The sequence below is a fragment of the Hibiscus syriacus genome, unplaced genomic scaffold (assembly GCF_006381635.1).
Source record: "Hibiscus syriacus cultivar Baekdansim isolate YM2019G1 unplaced genomic scaffold, ASM638163v2 tig00116951_pilon, whole genome shotgun sequence".
NCBI classification, from domain to species: domain Eukaryota; kingdom Viridiplantae; phylum Streptophyta; class Magnoliopsida; order Malvales; family Malvaceae; genus Hibiscus; species Hibiscus syriacus.
Window position 1 is genome coordinate 1,160,633 of NW_024063482.1, and position 27,498 is coordinate 1,188,130.

The 27,498-nt window shown below is 31.5% G+C and overlaps 1 protein-coding gene and 1 long non-coding RNA gene across 2 annotated transcripts; both read right to left on the bottom strand.

Annotated features, from left to right (window-relative positions):
• Positions 1-489: 489 nt before the first annotated feature.
• LOC120188963 lies at positions 490-17,536 on the bottom strand. Its single transcript, XM_039192329.1, has 5 exons — positions 17,393-17,536; positions 17,227-17,319; positions 17,046-17,147; positions 16,819-16,948; positions 490-614 (listed from the first exon to the last, which is right to left on the bottom strand). The coding sequence occupies exons 1-5, from the start codon at positions 17,447-17,449 to the stop codon at positions 490-492; spliced, it is 507 nt and encodes a 168-aa protein (XP_039048260.1). The 5' UTR covers positions 17,450-17,536.
• A 347-nt stretch (positions 17,537-17,883) lies between these two features.
• LOC120188794 lies at positions 17,884-24,489 on the bottom strand. Its single transcript, XR_005522441.1, has 4 exons — positions 24,259-24,489; positions 23,007-23,060; positions 17,990-18,127; positions 17,884-17,920 (listed from the first exon to the last, which is right to left on the bottom strand). It is a non-coding gene; the product is annotated as an uncharacterized LOC120188794 (long non-coding RNA).
• Between the last annotated feature and the right edge of the window lie 3,009 nt (positions 24,490-27,498).

Sequence of the window (27,498 nt, forward strand, 5' to 3'; positions counted from 1 at the left end):
CAATCACCCTATTCCAAGATTTGATATTCCCTGAGTGACAGTGGAACAAGTCTACCCCAATTCAATGGATCAACTCCCCAGATCTGATATTCCCTTTAGAAGAAGTGGAATAGATCCCTCTCATCCCCAGATTTGATATCCCTTGAGTGATAGTGGAACTGATCATTTATCTAATTTAGTTGACCGGACGAAAAATGCATTGTCTCTCCGTCTTTGCCCTATTCATGTTGATATAAGAATGAGCAAAGAGGGGCAGTTTTCGACACTCGATATTTTCATCCCGTTATTATTAAGTTATTATTATTATTATTTAAGATTACTAACATAATTTTATTTACAGATTCAACCCAAATACCCCAAACCCAAATTACAGTCCAGCAAACCTAAGGTTGAAAACCCAATACCAACTAGGGTTTCATCATGTAGCTTCAGCCGCCACTTCATCTCAGCCGCACGATCAAGTTGGAGATGGACGGTCTAGATCAACCCTCAGTTAAGATTTCCCCCTTGGATGCTGTTGTCGCCTTGCAAGAGTCGTCCGATCTGGACCCATCCAACGGTCCAGATCAAGCCCAGGCCACCGAATCTGGCACCATCACAGTCTTCTCCACCAACTGACAACTGGATTCACAAGTCAAACATCAAGACCAAGACAAACCCGTGATTTCAATATATTTTTTACTTCACTCATGATGTTTCAGAAAAAACAAGAAAAAAGAAAGTAAAAACCTATTGTAGAATCGGTTATATAACCTGAATGAAAAAATGTAAAGAGGGGGACTCCCAGATTCGAAAAGTAATAAAAATAACAGAGTTATTTTCAAGGTATATTTTAGTTTCAAAAACATAGAAATAAACTATTTGCATACAATATATATATATATATATATGCGAGTCTAAAAGAGGGTCGATCAGTAGCTTACTTGAGTCGGAGGGAGCCTTCACGGTGGTCAGAGTTTTAGGAAACCGAATAGTCAGGGTTAGATTTGTGGTTGTTTAGGGAGTTTTTAGGTTTAGTTTGGTGCCTATGGTAGTAGATCTAGGTGTTGGGATCTTTTTGGGTGAATTTTGGGGCTCCGGCCACCATACAAGGTGGCCGGAATGACGGCCAAATGACAAGTTGGGTTGGTCGGGAAGTGTCCGGCCGAAGATTAAGAGAACTTCTCTCATTTTTTTAAAACCAAGTGAAAATGAAACAAAAAAAAAAGATAAAATGGCGGTATATATAGGCTAGTTTAATGGTATAATTTCATCTTAAATGACTCTAATTTTAGCGTGTTTTACAAAATAGTCACTAGTAGGGACCAATTTCATTATTTTTCCATTTTTCTCTATGTTTTATAATTTTTGATTTAATCATAGTTTAATCCCCTACATTCACCTCGTATTTGCACTTTGGTCATCGATTTTGCAGTTTTTATATTTCAGTTTCGAAATTATTATCCTGATTGTGTAATTTTTTTTCTTATTTCATTAATATTGGCTGAGATAAATAATTGGTAAAATTGTATCTTTAATATTCAGCATCGGATCCCTTTAACTTTAGTGATAGAATAGCTTTTTAGGTAGTATTGATCATTGTTCCCTATGATTAAAGTAATATTCTTTTAATTATGTGATATGTTTGTTTATTAACTCACGTTGGTGGTGTCTTATATATATTTTATGTATGATTACTTTACCTTCATATTATATATTTAAAAGTTGGTAATTCTCATAATATATTTTATGCCATTTACTTTGTAGTTTGTAAACATATATGGTATATAACATATTTTTGTAAGCATATATATATATATATATATATATTATTTAAGTGTATTATATATATATATATATATATATATATATTATAGTATGTAGAATGTATATTTATTTTATTATCCATATTATGTAATATATATATTATAGCATATATAACATGCGTAACACTTATATGTATATATTATAATTATTTTTATTAATTTACATAAATATATATATATATATAATTTATGCATATTATTTTTATTAAACATCAATCTATGAATCTATATATATATATATATATTAGTTGGTTGATAATTTAGTATTGGTACAAAATCACCACTTTTGTTTGTTTAAGATATAGTAGTTTGTTTTTTTATTATAATAATATATATATAATTATTATAATATTTTCCCCCACTTATTTCCTTAATTTAAGCTATAGTGGTTTAGTTTTTTTATTGATTATAATAATATATGGAATCATTGTAATGTTTGTTTCTTCACTCTACTAATGTAAGCTACGTATGATGTTTAATTTCTTAATAATATATATGTAAACATTATACTATTTGTTTCCCACTAGTTTCCCTAATTTAAGCTTTGATTTGTTTGATTTAATATACTTTCTTATCATGATATTTTCTTTATTATAATTTATTGTCCATAATTTGTTTTAATTTAAGGGTCACGTTTCTTTCATTTGTTTTTTTATGTTCACATGATGATTCCTTATTATGTTTTGATGCATGTGTCTTATTTTTATTTATCTTTAATTAAATATTTTTGATGTATTTTCATTTTCATTTAAATACATTTATGTGTACATATGTTTTGCATGACATCTTAATTAATTTTACATGATAGCCTCATAAGCATCCCTTGACTCTAATCGAAATAAATTGACTAAGGATGATATTCGATCATTTTAAAATTATCGAAAGAAATTTTCTAATACGTGAATATTTAATCCATTTTAATGTATAACATTAAACTTTAATACTAGAACTTACATTTTAGATTTGAGCCCTTAAGTTCCTTAATTTTCATAATTTGACACTTTAAGTTAGAATAAGCCTTAATTTACTTTTAGTTTAATTAGGACAAATAAAATTTTGTTTGATTGCATTGTTTTTTTACAAATCTAAGGCACTGTTCACTTGTTAAGGAATTAATAGTATATATCCCGCGATCGTGCTCAGGGGGTGACTACTTGTAATTCCTTGAATAAGTCGACATCCTTTTCAAAATCATATCATGTTTTCTAAAAATGAGGTAATATACCGTTATTAGGCACAATAGTTGATCTCCCGCATTTATGCTCGAGGGCGAATGCTATCGGTCTCGATAAACGAATACCCTTTTCAACTTTGTATCCTTAATGATTTTAAAATTAAATAAAGATCGAACTCCAAATTTCTGATTTTAAATATAGGGTAATCAACTAGGTACAAATTTTTGGGCGCTTGTGGGGGTGTTAATCCTTCCCCACGCGTAACCGACTCCTGAACCTGATTTCTAGATTTTCGCAAACCTCAAAACTCGGTATTTTGATAAAAACAAAATGTTTTATTAAAATCATCCGGTTTTTATAGTGTTCCATTCGCACCTCAAATGATTGCTGGCGACTCCTCACCTTTCGAAATGATTTTCAAAGAGAAAACCCCAGTCGATATCGGTCTTTCCCCGCCCGGGCGAAAAACGGTTACGACAGAAACATTATTAGGCGCTACCGGTTTTGTTATTATTGGGCGTTTTACCGGATTTTGATAAAAATGACCGGAAACATTATTAGGCGCTACTAGTTTTATTATTGTTGGGCATTTTTACCGGAAATGTTAAAAAATGATGTTTTAGGTAAAAATAATAATATTTTAGGTAATTTTTATCAGTTTTATTATTTAAACAATAACAAAACTGGTAGCGCTTTATTTTAGCATTATATTAAGGTGTCGTACTGTAGAACTTTCCAATATATTCTAATTATAAATGTTAGATTTTAAACTCTTAACCTTATTTAAAGAATTTAATATTTTATCTTACTGAACTAACTGATTGTGATTATATTATGATGTCATTTGTCGAGAAAGATCGAGATTGGATTTCGTACATTACCACCAACTTTATGGTATGAAGTCTTTTCCATAGATACAAATTTCTCTTGTTTTCTTTAGTTTGTTCGTTTATATTATGTATCTATCAACACCATAATTTCCATATCAATAATCAACAAAATTGACGTGATGTTTGATATATGGCTTATCAGCTTAATACTTGGGCTTCAAGGTTATGATTTTAATATACATGGTTAAGTGTATAAACTATATTTTAAATTGATTTTTGATGTCTGAAGAATTTTTTGTTAAAAATATGTGTTTATTGTTTCCTCTGTTACACTTTTAAGTGTCTACAGTAAATTTTTTTGATAATAAAAATTTTATTTAAAAAAACCCTCTCATCATCCCTCTCCCTCCCATCCCCCCATCTCTGACGACGATGATGTAACATCCCAAAAGATGGGTCAGTGACTTAAATGCAAATTTTGAAAACTTAATGCTCAATTTTGAAATAAGTTAAAAGTTCAGAGATTTAATTGGAGAATTTTAATGTTGGATTTAATAATGAAGTTTGAAAATAATAAGGATAGTATGGTCATTTTGCAAGGAAGATTCTTATAATTCCTTTATAAGGAATTAACTCACGTGGAAGAGGAAAGAAAGGCCAAGTTGATTCACATGGAAGAGGAAAGAAAGGCCAAGTTGATTCCAGAGTTTTCTTCTTCTCCCTCTTTCTTCCTCATACGTGAGAGCTCAAAGAAAAGGTAAGTTTTCTGGGTAATTGATTATTTGTTGATTTTAAGAAAAGGTTTTGAATCTTAGGTGATACTTAAGCTTAAGGAAAGCTTAAGTCATCTTAAAATCAAAGAATAAAGAAGTTATGAGAGATTAAGTAAAAGGAGTTTTTAAGTGAATTATTGAAATAGAAGGTTTAAATGAATTTGGAAGTCGAATTTGACTTGTCATCTATGAGAATAAGAAGTTATAAGAATTAGAATTAAGTTTGGATAACATGGAAAATGTGGTAAAATTCTTGGTTTTAAGGATTTGGGATATATATGGAAGAAAATAAGGTGTTGGAAGGATAGAAGTTGGTTAAAGTGATCATAGTTAAGTTTGGTAGCATAACTAGGGCTTTATACTAGAAAATTGGGTGAAGTGTTGATAATTTTTGGGTAAAAACAACCTATTATGGGAAGGTGCATCGATGCACTATGAATGTGTACCGATGCACTAAGAATAATTTTGAAGATGCATCAATGCACATTGTAAGGCATCGATGCATGGTAATTTCGAAGCTATTTTGTGTACCGATGCACCCATAGTGCATCGGTACACCCCTAAGGAAAAAAGTGAATTATGGTTAATTAAATTCGTTTAAGCTATCAATATTAAATTAAAAGGTTTAGGCATATGATAATTGCCTTAAATCTTATATTTATGTAGATATCGAGCCTAGACAAGTTTCGAAAATTGGGCAAGTAAGATCAATCGAGGAATAATAGGAGATCAATATTGATTAGTGAGGCCAGGTGAGTGCTTATTAGTTATTATACGAGGTTTAATGGAACTAAGATCTGCGATAAGTCTAGTTCCTATATTAGAATGCATGAGTTTATGATTATATACATGTGTCTGATCTGAGTATATGTGATATATGTTATGATATGTGACATAAATTATGTGAATACATGTAGTGCGATAAGCCATATGAACTAATATGAATGATCTATATGATTAAATAAGAATAATGATATCAATGATAATGTAATCATTGTTATAAGATATATGATATGAGTATAAGAGAATGTATGAACATGAAAGATGTGAGTATGAGTGAAATGTTAAGTGTCTATATTAATATATGGTAAAAGCTACATGATATAATGAATGTGAAATATTGTAGTGTGAACAATATGACAAGAAGGGATAAGAGCATACGTTTATGAGAAGACATAAGTGAATAATTATAAACTATGAAATCATATGAAAAGATCATACGAGATATATGATAAGAAACTATGTGATAAGAAGTCAAAAGCTTATGAGATATGAATATGTGAATTATGTGAAAGTGAATTACGTGTATATGTAAATCTGAGATATATGAAAATAAGTGTAGTGATTATATGATCATAAGAGATTAAATGATATAAGTTATATGAGTATATAAGAAAGTATATGAGTTATATGTGCTACATGCCACAAGTGATTTAATAAGAAATGATACGAGATATGTGATACAAAGTCATGTGATATGTAAATGATCAATGTGTACTTGTGAATATGTGATAAAAATAAATGATTATGCCCATGTATAGAAATTGAGAGCTAGAGGTATAGTTGGGATGCCAAGAGTCGAGGGATTTACAGTGGTCCTTCGGGATATAGTGGTCCTTAGGGACATAGTGGTCCTTCGGGACAAAGTGGTCCTTCGGGACATAGTGGTCCTTCGGGACAAAGTGGTTCTTCGGGACAAACATTCAGTGCCCCTAGTGGGAATTTATACGAGCTGTGGTGACAGCATTAGTGCACAACATCAATAGACTCACATATCTTTAGTTCTCCATAGTGTACATGGGCCAATAAAGATATAATATAAATAAGAAGTAATATGATTTTTATATAATTGTGTAGTTGGACATGAGTATGGGTTGAATATATTGCATATGTTACATGAGTTAATGTCATAGTTTATGATGGATTGATATATTGGATTATAAGTAAATAAATTGAATTTACATGATATGTTATGAGTAAATACTTGAGAAGTGTTATGAACTCTATAAGCAATAGTATATAAATGTAGATTATGTGATGATGTATATGTATGCATATGTTCATTATGTTAAATGCATAATATGAGTTATGTGATGATGTATGTGTTGATTGATTAATAAGATTATATATATGATTACATGAAGTGTGCATAGTAGGAATGAGTGATGATATGTTATATTTAAGTTTATCTATGCCTCACTAAGTCATAGACTTAGCGTGTGAATGTTTCACACGTAGGATTCAGAGAAGCAAGAAGAGGAGCTAAGAGGAGCAAGACAGGTCAGCCACTCATTTACGAAGTTCATATCAGAAAAGAATTTATGAATTATATGGATTTGGTTTTATTTAGTTGGCATGTACTAAAAGAGTTGTATTGAATATGTTCTGATAAGTTTTGAAATACAAATAGTTTTAATTTTATGTAAATAACGAATTTTATTTAATAAAAGTTAGATTTTCATGATTTTATGCAAGAAACAAGTTTTGAAAAGTCAATGTGATACCTCGAACTCGTATCCGGGTCAGGTACGGGTTGGGGTGTTACATTTAATAGTATCATAGCTAAGGTTTAGTTGATTCTAGGCTTAAACCGAAAGTAAAAGAGTTTAAAATATATGCATGCCAACTCAAGGTGAAAATTTATGATATGATAGTGTAAAGAGTGTGATGTCTTGCTAATAGAATAAGATTTGTATGATACAATAGAAATTGATTATGAGAATATTTGAAGTGAATCGAGAGGCGATAAACCTGATGGTGGTAGTAATTCACCTGCCCTGGCCAGACAAGATGAAGAGCGAACACCTCAGGAAGTGCCTTGTAAGATCAAAAGTGGATTTCAGAAAGTTGTAATCATGTTAGAATAACATTAGAGGGTTTCTACTGTTTGAATCAGAAAAACGATATGAAGTAGTTTTGTTAATATGTGGATAAGATATGATATGGTGAACAAATGTCACCATGAGAACGTTATAAAGATTAAAGGATGTGGTGAATATTTGTAGAAGAGTTCAAGAATATGTGCATCAATGATAATTGTATAAGATATATGGAGATAGAGTTTATGAATTGGAGACAATGGAATTGTAACGTGAATAGATAAGAGTGCAACTGGATAAGTTGAAGGAATTGTTGTTAGCCTAATTTAAATGAAAAAGAGGTATGCAAGTAGTTTGTGAAAGGTTTGTGCTCAGATGGAAGGAGTGTTATAGTGATAAAGTTCTAAGGAGAGAGTTCAGAATGATTAAGAGAAATGAAATTTTGAGTTTCAAATATAATCATGGGTGGAATTAGGAGTATTATGTGTTGAAATATCAAATTTGATGAAAGACTCACTTAAGTAGTAGAGCCTGATAATGGAAAATTTTATAAGGAATTAAAGATACATATGAAGTTAAAATATGAAAGGGGTGGAATGGATTGGGAAATATGTAAATTGAAGAAGAAAAAGTATTTAAAATGGATCAAGTAATGTAGATCTTGTTTTGGAGACCTTAAGAATGAGTATATCAGTGATCAGTTGTAAGATAAAGGAAGTTGTAATGCTTGAGTTTAAATTCATGAAATTGTATTGTGTATAAGCAGAAATATAAATGTGAAAAGTTAAACAATTTATGGATGGATTATTTCTGAATGGGAAGAATATATATGAATGGGAAGAATGTATATGAATGGTTCGATAAAAGTTTACGTTCTGGATTGAAAGAACTGGTGTTGACTAACAGAGTTATGAGATATCAGTGTGTTAAAGTTAAAGGATTAGAAGATGATGTCAGGATATGTTAACTAAGTATGGTGTAGATTGAGATAAGATTATGTACTTTGATTATGGAAATGTAAAATAGTAAAGGAGATAAGGGAACAGTACAATATATGAATGTATATGATCAGTTTGATTAGGGCTTATGCCTAGATTGAGAAGTTGTTACTGATTAGCTATAATGATATGGACAATAGAGTTATAAGATTGGAAGGCAAGATAAAGTTAAGCTAGTACAGTATGCTACAAATATGTATATGGTTGTGCATACTCATCATATCGACATGATGTAGGCAATGAGATAAGTATTTATATGTTTGAAGGGAGCTTTAAGGAAGTAGAACAAGCATTTTAATAGGTTATGAAATTATTTAAACTTGGTATCTGATGAATTAAGTGGAGGAATACAAATACAAGAGGTGATAAAGAAAGAGGTTCCGTAAAAAAAATTAAATATTAAAGCAATGAAGCTGTAATAAAGATCAGAAATGAGTATAAAAGAGTTTGGAACAAGAAGAAAAGATATGATCTATATGATAAGAAGAATTGAAGAGTGAAGAAGGCAAGGATTCGTATGTTAGAAGAAAGTTAAGGATTGATAGAAAAGTTTAAATGATGAAAAAGGGGATATATACATTGTGATTCGAGCAAGGATGTTACAAAGAAGAAAATTTGTGTAAGTAGTGTTGACTATCAAAATTATGTGAATATGATAAAGATTGGTGATCAGGGATAATTATAAGCGAGATTAAAGAGTATGAGAGTGTGGACAAAAGATATGATTTAGGTATGTTATAAGGAGATTTGATTATGAAGGATAAGCGGATAAGGAAAATAAAAGATGTAGTTTTAAGATTAAGGGTGACGAGGATTATGGACGAATAGATTATAAAGTTTGATACAGAAATAAGAAAAGTATGTGAAGTGATATAAAGAGATGGTTTAATTTTGGTAAAATGTATATTTTAATGATATATGATGAAGGTTTAAGGTTATGTTTCTTGGTCAAGTAGACATAGTCAGAGGAATAAGAAATGATTTATAGGCATTAAGAAAGTTCAAATGATAGTTAAATTATACATTATGTTGATCCAGTTATCAAGAACAAGCATGTTATTTGGAAGGATTAAAGGTTGGGTTATTATTGTAAGGCAATTAGATTTTGACGAAGAAAATCAATTGATTTATAATCTTGAGTAATAAGAGCGAATGTTAATATTTATATGATAAGTAGCATGATATGTATGTTCAACGGTTAAGAGTAAGTGTACTATAGAAGAAGAGAAAAGATAGAAATAGATTAAGTTTTTGGAAATTGAAGGTAAATCAGTAATTGTAATTGCGAAGGAATAAGGTAGAGAAAGCCATATGAGAACATTAGAAGATATGTTCTTATCAATGTGTGCGATGAAAATTCGAGGACAAATTTTCTTTAAAGGATAGGAGATTTGTAACATCCCAAAAGATGGGTCAGTGACTTAAATGCAAATTTTGAAAACTTAATGCTCAATTTTGAAATAAGTTAAAAGTTCATAGATTTAATTGGAGAATTTTGATGTTGGATTTAATAATGAAGTTTGAAAATAATAAGGGTAGTATGGTCATTTTACAAGAAAGATTTTTATAATTCCTTTATAAGGAATTAACTCACGTGGAAGAGGAAAGAAAGGCCAAGTTGACTCACGTGGAAGAGGAAATAAAGGCCAAGTTGATTCCAGAGTTTTCTTCTTCTCCCTCTTTCTTCCTCATACGTGAGAGCTCAAAGAAAAGGTAAGTTTTCTGGGTAATTGATTATTTTTTTATTCTAAGAGAAGGTTTTGAATCTTAGGTGATACTTAAGCTTAAGGAAATCTTAAGTCATCTTAAAATCAAAGAATGAAGAAGTTATGAGAGATTAAGTAAAAGGAGTTTTTAAGTGAATTATTGAAATAGAATGTTTAAATGAATTTGGAAGTCGAATTTGACTTGTCATCTATGAGAATAAGAAGTTATAAGAATTAGAATTAAGTTTGGATAACATGGAAAATGTGGTAAAATTCTTGGTTTTAAGGATTTGGGAAATATATGGAAGAAAATAAGGTGTTGGAAGGATAGAAGTTGGTTAAAGTGAACATAGTTAAGTTTGGTAGCATAACTAGGGCTTTATACTGGAAAATTGGGTGAAGAGTTGATAATTTTTGGGTAAAACAGCCTATTCTGGGAAGGTGCATCGATGCACTATGAATGTGTACCGATGCACTAAGAATAATATTGAAGATGCATCGATGCATACTGGAAGGCATCGATGCATGGTAATTTCGAAGCTATTTTGTGTACCGATGCACCCATAGTGCATCGGTACACCCCTAAGGAAAAAAGTGAATTATGGTTCATTAAATTCGTTTAAGCTATCAATATTAAATTAAAAGGTTTAGGCATCTGATAATTGTCTTAAATCTTATATTTATGTAGATATCGAGCCTAGACAAGTAAGATTGATCGAGGAATGATAAGAGATTAATATTGATTAGTGAGGCCAGGTGAGTGCTTATTAGTTATTATACAAGGTTTAATGGAACTAAGACTTGCGACAAGTCTATTTCCTATATTAGAATGCATGAGTTTATGATTATATACATGTATTTGATCTGAGTATATGTGATATATGTTATTGTATGTGACATAATTTATGTGAATACATGTAGTGCGATAAGCCATATGAACTAATATGAATGATCTATATGATTAAATGAGAATAATGATATCAGTGATAATATAATCATTGTTATAAGATATATGATATGAGTATAAGAGAGTGTATAAACATGAAAGATGTGAGTATGACTGAAATGTTAAGTGTCTATATTAATATGTGGTAAAAGCTAAATGATATAATGAATGTGAAATATTGTAGTGTGAACAATATGACAAGAAGAGATAAGAGCATATGTTTATAAGAAGACATAAGTGAATAATTATAAACTATGAAATCATATGAAAAGATCATACGAGATATGTGATAAGAAACTATGTGATAAGAAGTCAAAAGTTTATGAGATATGAATATGTGAATTATGTGAAAGTGAATTACGTGTATATGTAAATCTGAGATATATGAAAATAAGTGTAGTGATTATATGATCATAAGAGATTAAGTGATATGAGCTATATGAGCATATAAGAAAGTATATGAGTTATATGTGCTACATGCCACAAGTGATTTAATAAGAAATGATACGAGATATGTGATACAAAGTCATGTGATATTTAAGTGATCAATGTGTACTTGTGAATATGTGATAAAAATAAATGATTATGCCCATGTATAGAAATTGAGAGCTAGAGGTATAGTTGGCATACCAAGAGTCGAGGGATTTACAGTGGTCCTTCGGGACATAGTGGTCCTTCGGGACAAAGTGGTCCTTCAAGAAAAACATTCAGTGCCCCTAGTGGGAATTTATACGAGCTGTGGTGACAACATTAGTGCACAACCTCAATAGACTCACATATCTTTAGTTCTCCACAGTGTACATGGGCCAATAAAGATATAATATAAATAAGAAGTAATATGATTTTTATATAATTGTGTAGTTGGACATGAGTATGGGTTGAATATATTGCATATGTTATATGAGTTAATGTCATAGTTTATGATGGATTGATATATTGGATTATAAGTAAATAAATTGAATTTATATGATATGTTATGAGTAAATACTTGAGAAGTGTTATGAACTCTATAAGAAATAGTATATAAATATAGATGATGTGATGATGTATATGTATGCATATGTTCATTATGTTAAATGTATAATATGAGCTATATGATGATGTATGTGTTGATTGATTAATAAGATTATATATATGATTACATGAAGTGTGCATATTAGGAATGAGTGATGATATGTTATATTTAAGTTTATCTATGCCTCACTAAGTCATAGACTTAGCGTGTGAATGTTTCACACGTAGGATTCAGAGAAGCAAAAAGAGGAGCTAAGAGGAGCAAGACATGTCAGCCACTCATTTACGAAGTTCAGATCAGAAAAGAATTTATGAATTATATGGATTTGGTTTTATTTAGTTGGCATGTACTAAAAGAGTTGTATTGAATATGCTCTGATAAGTTTTGAAATACAAATCGTTTTAATTTTATGTAAAATAACAACTTTTATTTAATGAAAGTTAGATTTTCATGATTTTATGCAAGAGACAAGTTTTGAAAAGTCAATGTGACACCTCGAACTCGTATCCAGGTCGGGTACGGGTTGGGGTGTTACAGATGAAGGGTCACCACTGACTAGGTTTTGTCCAAAACAAGGTGAGCAACTTAATGGTGGCGCTCGTGTAACATACAATCGGCTGTAGCCGTTGGAATCGCCGGAAAACAACAAATTAAAACTTAAAAATCTTGAGATCCTTCGTGGTGCTTTTCACGATGATCAACATAGTTTTATGATGGGTTGATGACTAGGTTTTGGTCGCAGCAGTGTGACAGTTGTGATGTTGTCAACGGTGACAACCACGGACTGACGATGGCCGATCGGTGGTGAAAAAATAAATTTTGGATTTTTTAATTATAATATTTTTTAATTTTTTTAAAAATTTTATATGTGTGGTAGATAATGGTCAAAGTTAATGGTCGTTACGGTTCAAACACCTAAAAGTGTAATGTTGAAAACGTTAGACACCTATTTTTAGCGAAAAATTCTTTAGACACCAAAAGTTAATTTGAGATATAACGATTGAGAATTTTATATTAATTTTATAATTAATTCTTATTTTAACTTCAAACTTCATTTTATTCCCTTATCGTAATATTAAAATTATAATCTTGTTGATAGGACATCTGAAATGGACAAAGAACTGTACCCAATTGAAGAGCGATCAAGGACCATTATATGGACAATCCCCCCAACTCAATTTACTCTATTCACAAACGTCATGGTTTGAACCTCTAACTTTACTTAAAGATTGTAGCGTCTTATCTCACTAAACCAATTGGTTGTTCATTGATTATTTTATTTTTGGCTTAATATAAAAATAAGTGCCCAAACTATACCGCTTTTTCCAAAGTGGTGCCCAAACTTTTTTTCGGTCTATCCAAATGCGTAACATTACAAACGTTATGATTTTAGGTGTCTGAATCATAACGATAGTTAAATTCCGTCGTTAAAAGACATGTGTCCCTTTATAAAAATTTAAAAATTTAATTTAAATTAAAAAAACTTAAGATTATAATTTTTAAAAGAAAAAACCCAAAATTTTATAAAACTACAAAAAACCTCCCCAAAACTATTAAAACCCTAATTTCAATCCCTTTTCCACCGCCAGCCGCCGCCGCTGTCAATCGGCTGACCACCCAAAGACGTGTGACCGACCAACCATCCATTACCAAAACCCCATTATTTTCACAACCGCTCGAGCACCAAACGACGATGTAGGTGTAACATTTCGCGAATGTCAATTTTCACCTATATCGTCAATTTTTGCTGCAATTATAGGTTGGATTAGGGGGTTTCGATCGTTGGGTGTTCTTCATATGCCATTGGAATTTTGGTTGATTGACGACGACAGTGATTGTGGACAGTGGCAAAGGGATCGAAAATAGGGTTTTAAAAGTTTTTGATTTTTTTTTTGTAATTTGAGAAAAATTGTGGTTTTTTATAAAAAAAAATTATTTTTATTTTTATTTTAAATAAAATTTCTCAAAATTATCATAACGTGACACATATTATTTAACGACAGAATTTAACAGTCATTACAGCCCATGCACCTAAAATGATAATGTTTGTAACGTTAGGCATCTGAATTGACCGAAAAAAATTTAAAACCCCTTTAAAAAAACATTATAGTTTTAACACTAAATTTTATATAATCATTTATTTTTTAATATATAATATTGTTGTTTTCATGTTGAAGTACTTGTCTCATGTTGGAGAGCATATATGCAAATGATTTTAAAGTTGCTAAAAATCTTTCTTGAGGATCTTATGAAATCAAAAGTGGGATCATGGTGAAGATCGTTCAAATATTTATAATATGCATCTCACGTGCACATAGTAACAAAATAATATTGATTTAATTCTATACACTACATACATATTTTATATATTTATCAATCAATTTATTGATACGACCTAGACATAACATTAATCATATTGATAATTTAGATGACAAAATCATGCTACAACTAGCTCAATATGATCATTACCTGTCTATCAATCATCACCATCTTCGAAAAGGTTAAATTTTAATAGAAAAAAAATCATAAATTCACTATATGTGATGTTATATATATGCATTTATCAAATGAAACAAAATATTGCGATGTCGTTTTGCATTCTCAGTCCAAAATATGATTATCACGTCATACCTAACCTTTTTGGCCCTTACCAAGGTTGTGACTATCTAGATTGTACTATCTCATTATATAGAAAAAGTTTATTTATACTAGTTAAGGATTACTTAATTTTACATGTATTTATTAACCTTGTTCTTATATTTTAACAAACTAATTAGATTTTATGTAAATATAAAATTCACACCAATTCAACACTTTTATTATATAAATTAAAATGTCTTTTTCGATATATTTGGGATTCATTTACATTCTAGATTAAATTTTCCTCCTTGGTTATAAACTTTTTACCACTAATTATCAACCGATTTAGTGTGATAAGATATCGTATTTTTTCTACAACATAATATTATAAACAAGTAAATTGGAAAAAAAACGTTATCAGAATAGACATATACAATATTGATATGGATTAATCAACTAAAAATAAATATTAAATGTTTATACCAAAAAAATTAAACCCCTTACTAAATTCTCAGTTGAGGAAGATACATATAACTTTATAAAAAAAATATTAGTAGGGCTACATATTACGTCAATTCCTTAAGTCAACAACCTCCAAATTTTCCTACCACAAGATGGATTTAATAACAAATAGAATTAAAATCAATATGTAAATAAACAATGAACACAACCATTAATAAATATGAAAAAATACTTACATATATTAGCTTGAATGGAAGTTGAAGACAATCAAGAGTATTAAGAATTTCTTAAATAATGTCATACTTCGTTATTAAATACTTTAAGCGAGACTTAAATAATATTTAATCACAAACTAAAACTTAAAAGATACTATTTATCTTCTAATACATAATAAACTGAATGTTTATTAGTAGAGAAAAAAATCTCAATTATTAAATTTTGTCACATTATTATTTTACTCACAATATTAATGTGATTTTCAGTATGTAGAAAAAGATTAACATAGTCTCACCCAAATACTATAAAATAATTTTTATAACTTTATCTTTTTAAAAAATTAATTCATTATACGATTTGTTTTTTAGAATTTCTTTTCTATGATATAAACGTATTTTAAGATGGATTTAAATGGGTGAGAAATTACTCAGCAGAACTAGCTTTTTGCGGCATTTGTTTTGACCTATAGCGACGTTTTTAAGTGCCGCAAAAAGCACGTGCGGTATTATGAAAAACGTCGCAAAAAACGTTGTTGAAAATAGCATCGCTAAAGTTCGCGACGTTTGTGATCCAAAAACGCCACAATATACGCCGCAACAAGTTATGATCTTTAGCGGCGTTTGTAAAATGCCGCAATAGATTTTGACAGTTAGCGGCGTTTGTAAGACAAACGCCACAATATGTTTTCACATTTAATGGCATTTTTAGTGTACAAACGCCGCTAAAAATTTGATATATAATGGCATTTTTAGGATAAAATGCAGATAAATATCTGGTATATAGCGGCGTTTTTAGGATACAAACGTCGCTGATGGTCTGGTATATAGCGGCGTTTTAGTATACAGACGCCAGTAAAGGTTGGTATATAACGACGTTTGTAACAAAAAACGCCACTATATGTGTTAATATTTTGCGACGTTTTTTTGATACAAACGCCGCTAAATGTATGATATATTACGACGTTTTTTTGTAACAAATGCCGTTAAATAACACATAATTTAACCATTTAAAAAATTATTGTCTATTACCCCAAATCTTTTTTTTCAACCTGTTCCATTATCCAACAAATATAACAGCAATAACATAACACTATACTCATAACAATCAACATCAAATCCAATATAATAAATAAAATTTTCATTAACATAATATAAGTTCAGTTAAACACGATTCAATAACAATAACATAATGATGATAACATAAATGAGACTATGATGGTAGATTTTGAGGTTGAGTTTTCTGTATCATATTCATCATATCATTGAATCGTTTTTCAAATTCTTCACATCTCTGCTGATATGTTGCTTCTCTCTGTGCTGTCGCTGCTTCCCTTGCTTTATTTTCCGCTTTCATGTTAGTCATTTATTGATCAATCTCAACCAACTGTTGTTTTAAACGACTAACTTCTAATTGGGAAGATTGAGACTGTGATGACATGTACTGTGATGAATTAGATCCAAAATATTTGGTGTGAGTAACAAATGATCCTTGACAACGCACCCGACCATATCTTTCAGGACCCAAAACATTATTAATAGCTCGATTTTCAATGTCATCATCATTAAAAAGATTGTGACTCGAACCAGTAACATGATACTCCGCCTTTTTCTCCTTCAATTTTTCCTAATAATAAGGTGAATAATTCATTAAAATAAAAAATGTCATGGTACAAATATAAATAAAGTCAGGTCAATTTAAAACATATATCCAATAAACGTACCATAATTTCTGCAGCTTCGGCAGTCATAGGAGTTCCACCCTTCTTCGTATGTGTCATATCGAATAGTTGGATTCGTCCAACTTTAGAACCGGATGTATTTTCCTACAATATATCATAATATAATTACTATGAGTTACTATGTACATGGAATACAAAAAACAATGTCAATAATCTATAATACCTCCTCATTAGCTATACAAGCAAAACTCTTTGATCCAACCGTCTGCGTAAACTTTTGATGTTGCATGCTAACAACACCAACATGCTCTCGGTCCTACAATGTCAAACAACCACTTTTAATGATGATTTATAATTCGTTACAATTAATTCTAAAAAATACATTATACTTGTCTTTTTTGTGAACTCCAAAATCTAACTGCATCTTCACATTGGTACATGAGCATTCCAGGTAGGACTGTTTGCAGCTTCTCTTCAAGGCTGAGATCATTTTTGAAGTATTTCTTCTTTAAGGAGCTCTTATGGTCCCTCTATCTCTTCCCTAACGCTTGCTTCACATAATCGTCAGAGACCTGTAAAAAAATTTTCTCCTATACAACAAATAAGTGTGCACCGTAAGCATATATTAGTATTGAATTTCTATAGAGTATATACTGATAATGACATTATTACCTTAACAAAATCCAACACCTAATTTTTGTTATTATTAGGCATTTCGCGCCATGACTCATAATTGATCGGTAACAGATTCATATTACGTCCAACTATGCTTACGTAACCTGCTAGAAGACGTGCTTCTGAGCCAATAGGTTAATCGGCATCGTTTCTTGAAACTTTAACACGATGCCCAGGAGGAAGTTGATATAATTCCTTCAAAGTTGTATGTCCTCGAGTCTTGCGCGTTCCAGCATTTTCAACTATATAAGAAATTATTAAATGTGGATTTTGAAAATGAACAAAATAGTAAATAAAGTTTCGAAGACTACCTTGGATTTATACTTCTTCAACAGTTTCAGGAACTTCAGAAGACTCAAGTGCATTCAATTCCTCATTATTTCTTTCTTCATGGTCTTCAGAAGCTCGAACAACCCTCAAATCAGTTATTTTTCTCCTCTGCATGATATCTGTAATAAACAAACATGTGTAATAAAAAAAACTAATTAATTAATTAATATATTGAAAGATTTATAATGTTAAAGGTTATAACATTATAAATAAATAAATAAAGATATAAAGTTGTACGACATTCTTATGTAATGTCAGTTGTCATAAATATCTTCATCAACGTCCTCCCGAACCCATTGAAATTGTGTTGTATTTATGATAGTTTCATCTAAGTTTTGTGGCAGTAGAGGTAAACATTCTGATATTGTTTCAATTTCATCTCTACTTCCATCTCCGATGTCTATCACGTCTCTGGGAGTATTTCGGAGCACAACATACCAACCGTCATCCATTGGATCGTGAAAATAAAATACTTGTTTTACTTGAGAATAAAATACATATGGTTCATTCATCAAACGTTGACCTGTATGAATTAATCGAGAGAAATTTACCATTGTAAACCCGAATTTATCTCTTTTTATGCATCTATTTACATCAACCCAGTCACACCGAAACAACACAACCTTTCATTTTCCATAATAATCTAACTCAATAATGTCCGTAAGATTTCCATAATAATCGACCTCTCCATCCTGCAGATTATTGTCTCTGACAGTAGCATAACTTGTAGTTTACGAAATAACTACGACTCCACAATTTTGTGTCCTTAATCTTTCACAAGATTTCGTGTGAAACCTGAACCCATTAATGTGGAATGCATTATATCTTTTAACTATTCTATTCGGACCTTGAGAAAGCCATTTAACATTTTCACTAACTTCTCTCCTACTCCAAACCTATTACACATGAATGGTGAATTAATTTGCATTGATGTTGATATAAAAAGCAAGGCATATATTATTTATAAGTATTCTGTAAGATTTAGTTGCTTATCGTCTGGCCTAACCATTCATGAAAAGTTTCTGTGAATAACTTATGTATCTCTCAATGATTTAATCTTCGGGAGCGTGCACGAGATCTCAAGACTTCTTTAAACTCACTATAAAGTATATTATGTCGTTAAAAATTGATATATATATAAAATATTAAGGGATTTCATATAACTTGGGTCTGAAAGACTTACGTGCGAAAGGGATCTATTGAATCGTGATGGAAAAGAACATATCGGTGTGCTTGAACCCAAAACGTGTCATCTAAGTGTGCAATTTCAACTTTCCCTAATGGTTGACCATAACTTCCAAACAAATAATGTTGAGGTAAGTCATCCGTACTTAACACATCATTTCGCTTTGGTCTATTCCATCTTGTTTCAACATGTTCCAAATATCTAGAACAAAATGTCATACATTCCTCTGCCAAATACCCTTTAGCAATTGATCCTTCCGGATAACGTTTATTACGACAATAAGACTTCAACTTGCCCAAGAACCTATACACAAAACAACATACTATGTAAATACATTTTATTAAAAGGTATAATCAGTAGTAATTTGAAATGTAATTCAATTAACACCTCTATAGGGTACATCTATCAATAGAAAACTGGTCCACCAACTCTTGCTTCGTGAGGAAGATGAATTAGCATATGCACCATAATTGTGAAGAATGAAGGCGAAAATATCATCTCCAAGTTGCATAAAGTCAAGGCAACTCGATCTTGTAGTTTATCAAGTTCTTCAACCATTAAAACTTTCCCACAAATGGTTTTCATTATATTAGAAAGTTCAATGATAGAAGACGTCACCTTACTCGACATGCAACCGCGAACAGCTACTGGCAGTAAATCTTGCATTAATATATGATAATCATGTGACTTTAAACCAGTCTTCTATCTTTAACACTGACACATCGAGAAATGTTTGATGCAAACCCATTTGGGACCTTTATATCCTTCAACACCGTGCAAAACACTTCTTTTTCTTTCTTCGAAAGAGAAAAAATAAAAGCCGACAAGAAAGATCTTCCATTCAGATGTAATTGCGGATAAAGATCATATCGAATTCTCATATCCAATAAGTCAAGTCGACTCTTAAGATTATCTTTAGATTTTCTGGCATCATTCAAAATGGTCCCGATGATATTCTCACAAACATTCTTCTCAATGTGCATTACATCAAGATTATGTCTCAAAATCTGTTTTTCCAATAAGGCAACTCGAAGAATATACTCTTCTTTTTCCACAAGTCTACCTCATTTGGATCATCCTCTTCATCAAACTCTTCATCAGTTTGTTCGTCAACTTCAACCTCTTTATTGACCTACTTTGCCTTTTTCTTTGATCTTGTACTACTTGGTTGATTCATCTTTCCATAAGTAAAATTTATATTTTTCAACATTCTGAATATTTCAGAACCGGTTGTTTGCTTAGGAGCATTTCGAAACTCTTCATCACCATCAAACATATTCTTTTGACATCTAAATCTATGATTATCAGGTAACCACCAACGATGTCCCATATAAGAGAACTTCTTTCCATTAACCAACCACTTCGAACATGTTTGTGCAACACAACAAGGACAAGCATAACGACCTTTGGTACTCCAACCAGATAAATTTGCATACGCAGGAAAATCATTGTCCATAATAAAGTCGCGCGTAAATTAAAGTTCTCCTTCTTCAACACATCGTACGTTTCGACCCATTCCCATAATTGTTTTAACTCTGCAATTAGCGGTTGCATGTAAATATCAATATCATTTCTGGGGCCTTTCTCGCCGGAGATTATCATGGATAAGATGAAAGATGATTGTTTCATGCAAATCCAAGGAGGCAAATTGTATGGAACAAGTACAACAGGCCAAGTACTATACGAAGTACTCATGATTTTAAATGGATTAAACCCATCAGTTACAAGACCGAGTTTGACATTTCGAGGATCTCTCGCAAAACTTGGATACTTATTGTCAAATGACTTCCAAGCTAAAGAATCCGCAAGATGCCGTAATAATCCATCATCAGTTCTGCCATCATGATGCCACCTCATATACTCAGCAGTCTTGGAGGACATAAACAATCTTTGTAGCCTAGGTATGAGAGGAAAATATCGGAGAATCTTGATCGATTTCTTTCTTGATGATACTTGAGCTTCATCCTCAGTAACATTTTCTGCCTCCCTACTCATCCATCGAGATGTTCCGCATACATGACAAGACTCCTGATTTTTTCGATCACCCCAATACAACATACAATTATTCGGACAACTATGAATTTTGTCATATCCAAGACCCAAATCTTTTATCATTTTCTTCATATCTTTACATGATTGAGAGATTTTTGCAAAAGGAAACACTTCTCCTAATATCTCCAACAATTGCGTAAAGGAGTTCCTAGTCCACCCTCCCAAGCATTTTAAATGGAAAAGGCGAATGTAGAAAGAAAGCTTTGAAAACTTTGATCTGTCATAAAGTTGTTCATTCATTTCATTCAGCAACTTGTAAAACTTTGTCGCTTCTCCATTTGGCTCTTCATCGCATCCAATTCTTCCCATCTCAATGGAATCATTACCATCATTCTGGCAATAATTTTATGTAACATACGACTGACTATTGTGCATATTAAATGCATCTCGTAACATCCCTTCCATGTCATATTCTGTAAAAGTTGGATGGTGAGAATGAGCAGGATAAGTCGAATAACTCGTCGAAGAAGATCTATCTGATACAAACTCTCCATGAAAAATCCATTTTCTATATCCCCGAACAAATCCAAAAACAACTAGACGCTCGTACACAACTTCATGAATGTGCCAGTTAATGTTAACACAGTTCTTACAAGGGCAAAGAATCATATTCTCTTGGCTTGCTTTCAAAAAAGTTAAATTTAGAAAGTTTTGGACTCCATTTCGATATTCGACGCTGACCCTTGAGAAATCCATCCAAGTCTTATCCATTTCGTATTTCTGGAGTTTCAATTTGAAATGTTAAATGCTAAAAATTAGAAGGAGAAATATATATAACTGCATACTATAGGTGTATTAGGAATATTGGAACATTCATAAGATCAAACGCCGCTAAATTTTGTACAAACGCCGAAAGAGCAAGAAAACTTGGATATTATTTATAACAATTGATTAATGTTTCTATTTATAAGTACCAGGTAAGGCAAATAAAATGAGAAAAATTCTTTCGAATTAGCTAATAGGTTCTAAGATTTCGAAATAATATCATTCTAATCTTCTTTTATTTTGGTACCCCATTTAACTTAACAATCTTCTCCCTATTTATTATTATAAAGCATTTTAGCTTGTAACGTAAAGTAGTACCTTGAGAAAACTTTTGATGTTCTGAAATTAACAATAAACCAAAGCTATCTTAACAAGTAAAACTGTAAAAAGGACTTACAAGAGACAAAACAATGAAATCTTGATTTTCCTTCGAGACACTACAACAAAACAGGTTTTACCATATTGGAACATTCATAACAGAAGAAACAAGAGTGACACATAAGCTACTACTATTAAGTTATTTTATTATTTCAGTCGTATTTATGATGTTATATTTATAGAAAGATGGCTAGGATTATAAATTATCCTTACGGTTAAATCTAGGACTTAGATTAAACTTTATTTGTAACCCTAATATAATAAGCTGTAAAATAAATTTAACGCCAAATTTACTGATATATTCTTTTAGTTAATCGAAATTAAAAACTAGAGAGTTTTATATTTTATAGAGTTTCAACTTTATTCATACCTATAGTTCAGCCATAGTTCTCCTGATTTGTTGTTGTTTTCTCCTTAAACCACACCCAAGTAGACCAAATTCTATGTACTAAAGTATAAGTTTTCAAGCATTCACTCAGCTACATGAATAATAGTTCTTAACCTATGATGAGTAGAAATCAACATATAATCATGCAGAAAACATCATTCATGTTTTAACTGCATATACGAAAAGAGGAAAAGTTCCTTAATCAAGTTAAATAAAATATTTAGCATACCTTAAAATACAGGAGAAATGGCAATGTATTCCGCAACAGCAAACATATGAAAACCTAAAAAGAAAACTAAATATGAAACATAGTAATATAGATTCAATGAGTGTCACCTCAAACATGAAATGTACAAATTAACATCACTCTGACCTCTCAGGAAATTGAAAAGGAAAACATCACATCTTCGGGGAAAATTTCATGTGTTTATATATAGTTTTATAGACGAAGAAAAGACAAGCTACTATCGATGAAAGAAATTAAAATTTTAATCACTAATGCACTTTAAAAAAACTAGGCATGAATAAAAAAATTTAAAAAGCGCATACTCATTAAAACTAAGTCAGCAGTGCCAGTGCTAAGATGCAGAATCAGAAAATTGTATAAATAATAATCACCAGACCACTGACGCTCAATAAGGAACAAAAACTTAAAAAGGGATGCATAAGTCAAATTTTAATCACTCTAGGAGATGGAGTTCTGAATATTTCTTCAGTTGAACAATTAAGAACTCTAAACCAGAATGTCTTCCTTGAATAAACCTCAAAGTGCTTCAACCTCAAGTGGAAGTTTCATTCAATGCAAAACATTAAAAAAAACCCTTCCAAACCATGTGTTGTTTATCCTCTCATGATCAGTTAAATAAGATTATTCAAAATTTACAAAATCTAAGATAATGCTGGAGCTTTTTCCAAATGATAATAACATCCTAAAACCAATATTAGCCCCAAGCCTAATATACTGAAAACAATAGCAAACCCAGACATTGTTTCTGTCCTTCAAAATAGCTAGCCCCAAACATTTTACAAATCAGTAAAGGACAAATAATATCCAAACACTTAAAGTCGAACAATTAAAAAAGCCTCAAAAGCATAGTATTTCTAATAATTAAGTTCCCCTAGGATCGAGAAAACAAAGGAAAATCATATCCTCTCTAATTATCCCAAATCAATTTCCGAGGTAATTAATGGGAAAGCAAAGGAAAAAATAATTCATTTCGATTTTGTCACATTTACATTTTTTTTGGTCTTCCTTTCATTCTATCTCGAAGAAGAAAAAAACCCACACAAATTACATTAATTATTAAATTCCATATAACCAAAAAGGGGAAAATAATCAAAGCTGGTCACAACACAAGATGGTTACGAAAATTACATCAATCAATTCGCCAAAGCCGCCGGAAAAAATGAAACCGAAAAAAGATAACATAAAAATCAAAATCGAGCCAGAGATAAATAAAGAGAAGAAAAAGGGAACTCACCAGAGGTGGATCGGGTCTGAAGAGAAACCTCAAGCTAAATCATCGCCAAGAGAATTAAAGAGAAACAAAAGAGGTGTCTTAGGGTTTGGTCGTTGAAGAGAGAAGAAGAAGAGAGATACCGTTTTGATTTTGGTCTAATTTGGGGTGAGGTTAGAATTTCAACAATTTCAATTTTTTATATATTATATTTTCTTTATTTATTTCTTGATTAGCTGTTGACAGATTGGAGCGGTGGTCTCCAAACGGCACCGTTTCAATTACCGTTGTTTTTTTTATGGGATTAAAAATTAGGGTTAAGTACCCAAATGATCACCAACTATAGGATAATGTTTTATTAAGTTTTATGAATATTAAAAGTTATAAAATGATCTTCTGATTATAGAGTGTTACTTTATTAAGTCCCTCGACTATTAAAAGTTACAAAATGGTCACCCGACTATTCATTGTATTTTAATCTCGTTCTTTTCTGTAAAAAAAATTGACTGTATTCACAATTGAATGTTAACCTATTGATTGTGATATGATAAAATATAATCCTAGAATCTCAAACGAATATCATATTTCAGCCATCATGTTAACGTTAAGCTTAGATAACCACTAATTTTTTTAATGAAAATGACGAGTTTGGATTTGGGATTTTAGTTGTCGACCGAAGATTGTTGGAAGTGACGACGTTGAAGGAGAAGGATGTTGGGCGCAGTGAAGGAGAGTAGTGAATTAATCTATGGATACTGTAATCGGCAGGAGGGAAAGGAAAATCGTGATGGAAAAATGGCTAGGGCGAATGATGATTTAAAATGGACTTTGCGGCATTTAACAATATAAATGCCACTGAAGGGTAACCAATTGCAGCATTTCTAATTATAAACGCAACTAATTTTAAAAAATCTGTGGTGTTTTTTGCTAAAACGACACTAATGCGTTTGTTACTAAAACGCCGCTATATATGAACCATATTGCGGCATTTTTGTCAAAACGCCGCTAAAGTACTAATTTGTTACGGCGTTTATTAAAAAACGTCCCTATATGTCTACAGTTAATGACGTTTAAACAAAAAACATCTGCGTCGTTTTTTGTCAAAACGCCACTAATGATTTTAATAATTTACTGCGTTTGTTACCAAAACGCCGCTATATGTTAACCCTCTTGCGCCGCTATAGTACTAATCTGTTGCGACGTTTATTAAAAAATGTCGCTATATGTCTAAAGTTAATGGCGTTCAAATACAAAACATTTGCGGTATTTTTTGACAAAACACCACTAAAGTACAAATTATTTGTGTCGTTTGTTACCAAAACAATGCTATATGTTAACCCTCTTGCGCCATTTTCGTCAAAACGCTGCTGTAGTACTAATCTGTTGCGGCGTTTATTAAAACACGCCGTTATATGTCTAAAGTTAATGGCGTTTAAATAAAAAAACATTCACAGCGTTTTTTGACAAAACGACACTAAACTACGAATTATTTGTGGCGTTTGTTACCAAAACGCCGCTATATATAAACCCTATTGCAGTATTTTTTTTACAAAAAATGTCGCGAAAGTATTATTCTATTGCACCGTTTATTAAAAAACGTCGCTATATACGAACTATAGATGAACCTATAGCGGCGTTTCTTGATACAAACGCTGCTAAATATATTGATTTATATAAGATTAACATTTTTTAAATATTTAATTTATGCTCTACATAACATAAATTTACTATCTTGTAGTTTAACCTAGTTACCAACATCCATACATTTCAATTAAGCCATAAGTTATGCATAAATATACTTAACAACAAAATACATTAAAATTTAGAAACATTAAAGTTATGCATAAACAGTCTTCATCATATTGTTCACTAGAATATATTTAGTTCTGCTCCTTCATGGGGAAATGACGTAGGAAAGTTGTTTTCCTTGTTTGACGACGCATCGTTAAGTTTTTCCTCCCTGTAAACTCTATATAGAGAAATTGTTCATCCATTTCACCAAATAAATCCCCTACCTCCGGTTCACCAAGAAGACTCTTTGCGCGCTTCAGTGCTTCACTTGAAACAGATAATGAACTTCCACCTACACTATGAAACTTGATTGGAGGTGGCTTGGGAAATGAATCAAACATTAAAAAAAATTGAAGTAGATGATATAAATGTTTACTTTGAGTGACAGTAGGCGGAACATCGTCTTCATTGAGGATAGATACTGCTTTTGCAATTGAAGATTCTTTCAATGCCACAAAGTTACCAAATTCGGTTCTAAACATCGAGTATTTATCCACTCCTCTATCATCGTTCTCAATAAGCTTCGAAGATCATACATGCGTACGATTTATGAAATTTTAGTGACCATAGAAAAATAGTATATAGCGGCTTAAAGATTTATAGATTATTACCTTCAAGTAGGAGATCATCCATGGAAGGGTATGGAGCAATAGAATTTCCTTTCGGGTCATCATCGAGTTTCGACGGCGAGACCGGACTGATAGCCTCCCAACGATAATTTGATCTATCGTCAGAGCAAAGACGCCACGTAGATATTCCTACGATAATTTCTCTTACTCAAGGCAACACCTGCTCCTTTTTTCTCCAATACGTTCGCTTTCAGGGGTTTCCACATTTTCAGAATACCCACAAAAAAATGAAAAACATCATTAATGATAAGAGGGATCAAACCTTGCAATTGTGTTATAGTTCGTCGATCAGAGGGCCGATTTGGTCACCGAGACATTTAAAAGACAACATCGCTTGGAATCGTACTCAACCTATTGTTGTACCAGAGAAGAATGTTTGAGGGAAGAAGAGTTGAAATGATTTTAGGGTTCAGGTAGGAGAAAAATGAGGACCATATATTTAACATTTTGTGGTGTTTATAAGAAAAACGCCACTATTGATTAATACTATTGTGGCGTTTGTCTAAAAATGACGCGAAAGTATTAATTATTACGGCGTTTGAGGTATAAACGCCGCTACATTACCGTTATATTGTGGCGTTTTCCCTAAAACGCCGTAAACTTTCTTCTCTATTGCGGCGTTTGTTGTTAAAATGCCACTATATGTCCACTATATTGCAGCGCTTGTACATAAAACGCCACTAAAAACAACCATATTACGACGTTTATCAAAACACACCGCTCTATTAATACTCAATAGCGGCGTTTGTATAAAAATGCCGCTAAATGACTAATCTTTTACGGCATTTTTTGATAAAACGCCACTAAAAATAACTCTATACCGGCGTTTGTATCATTAACGCCG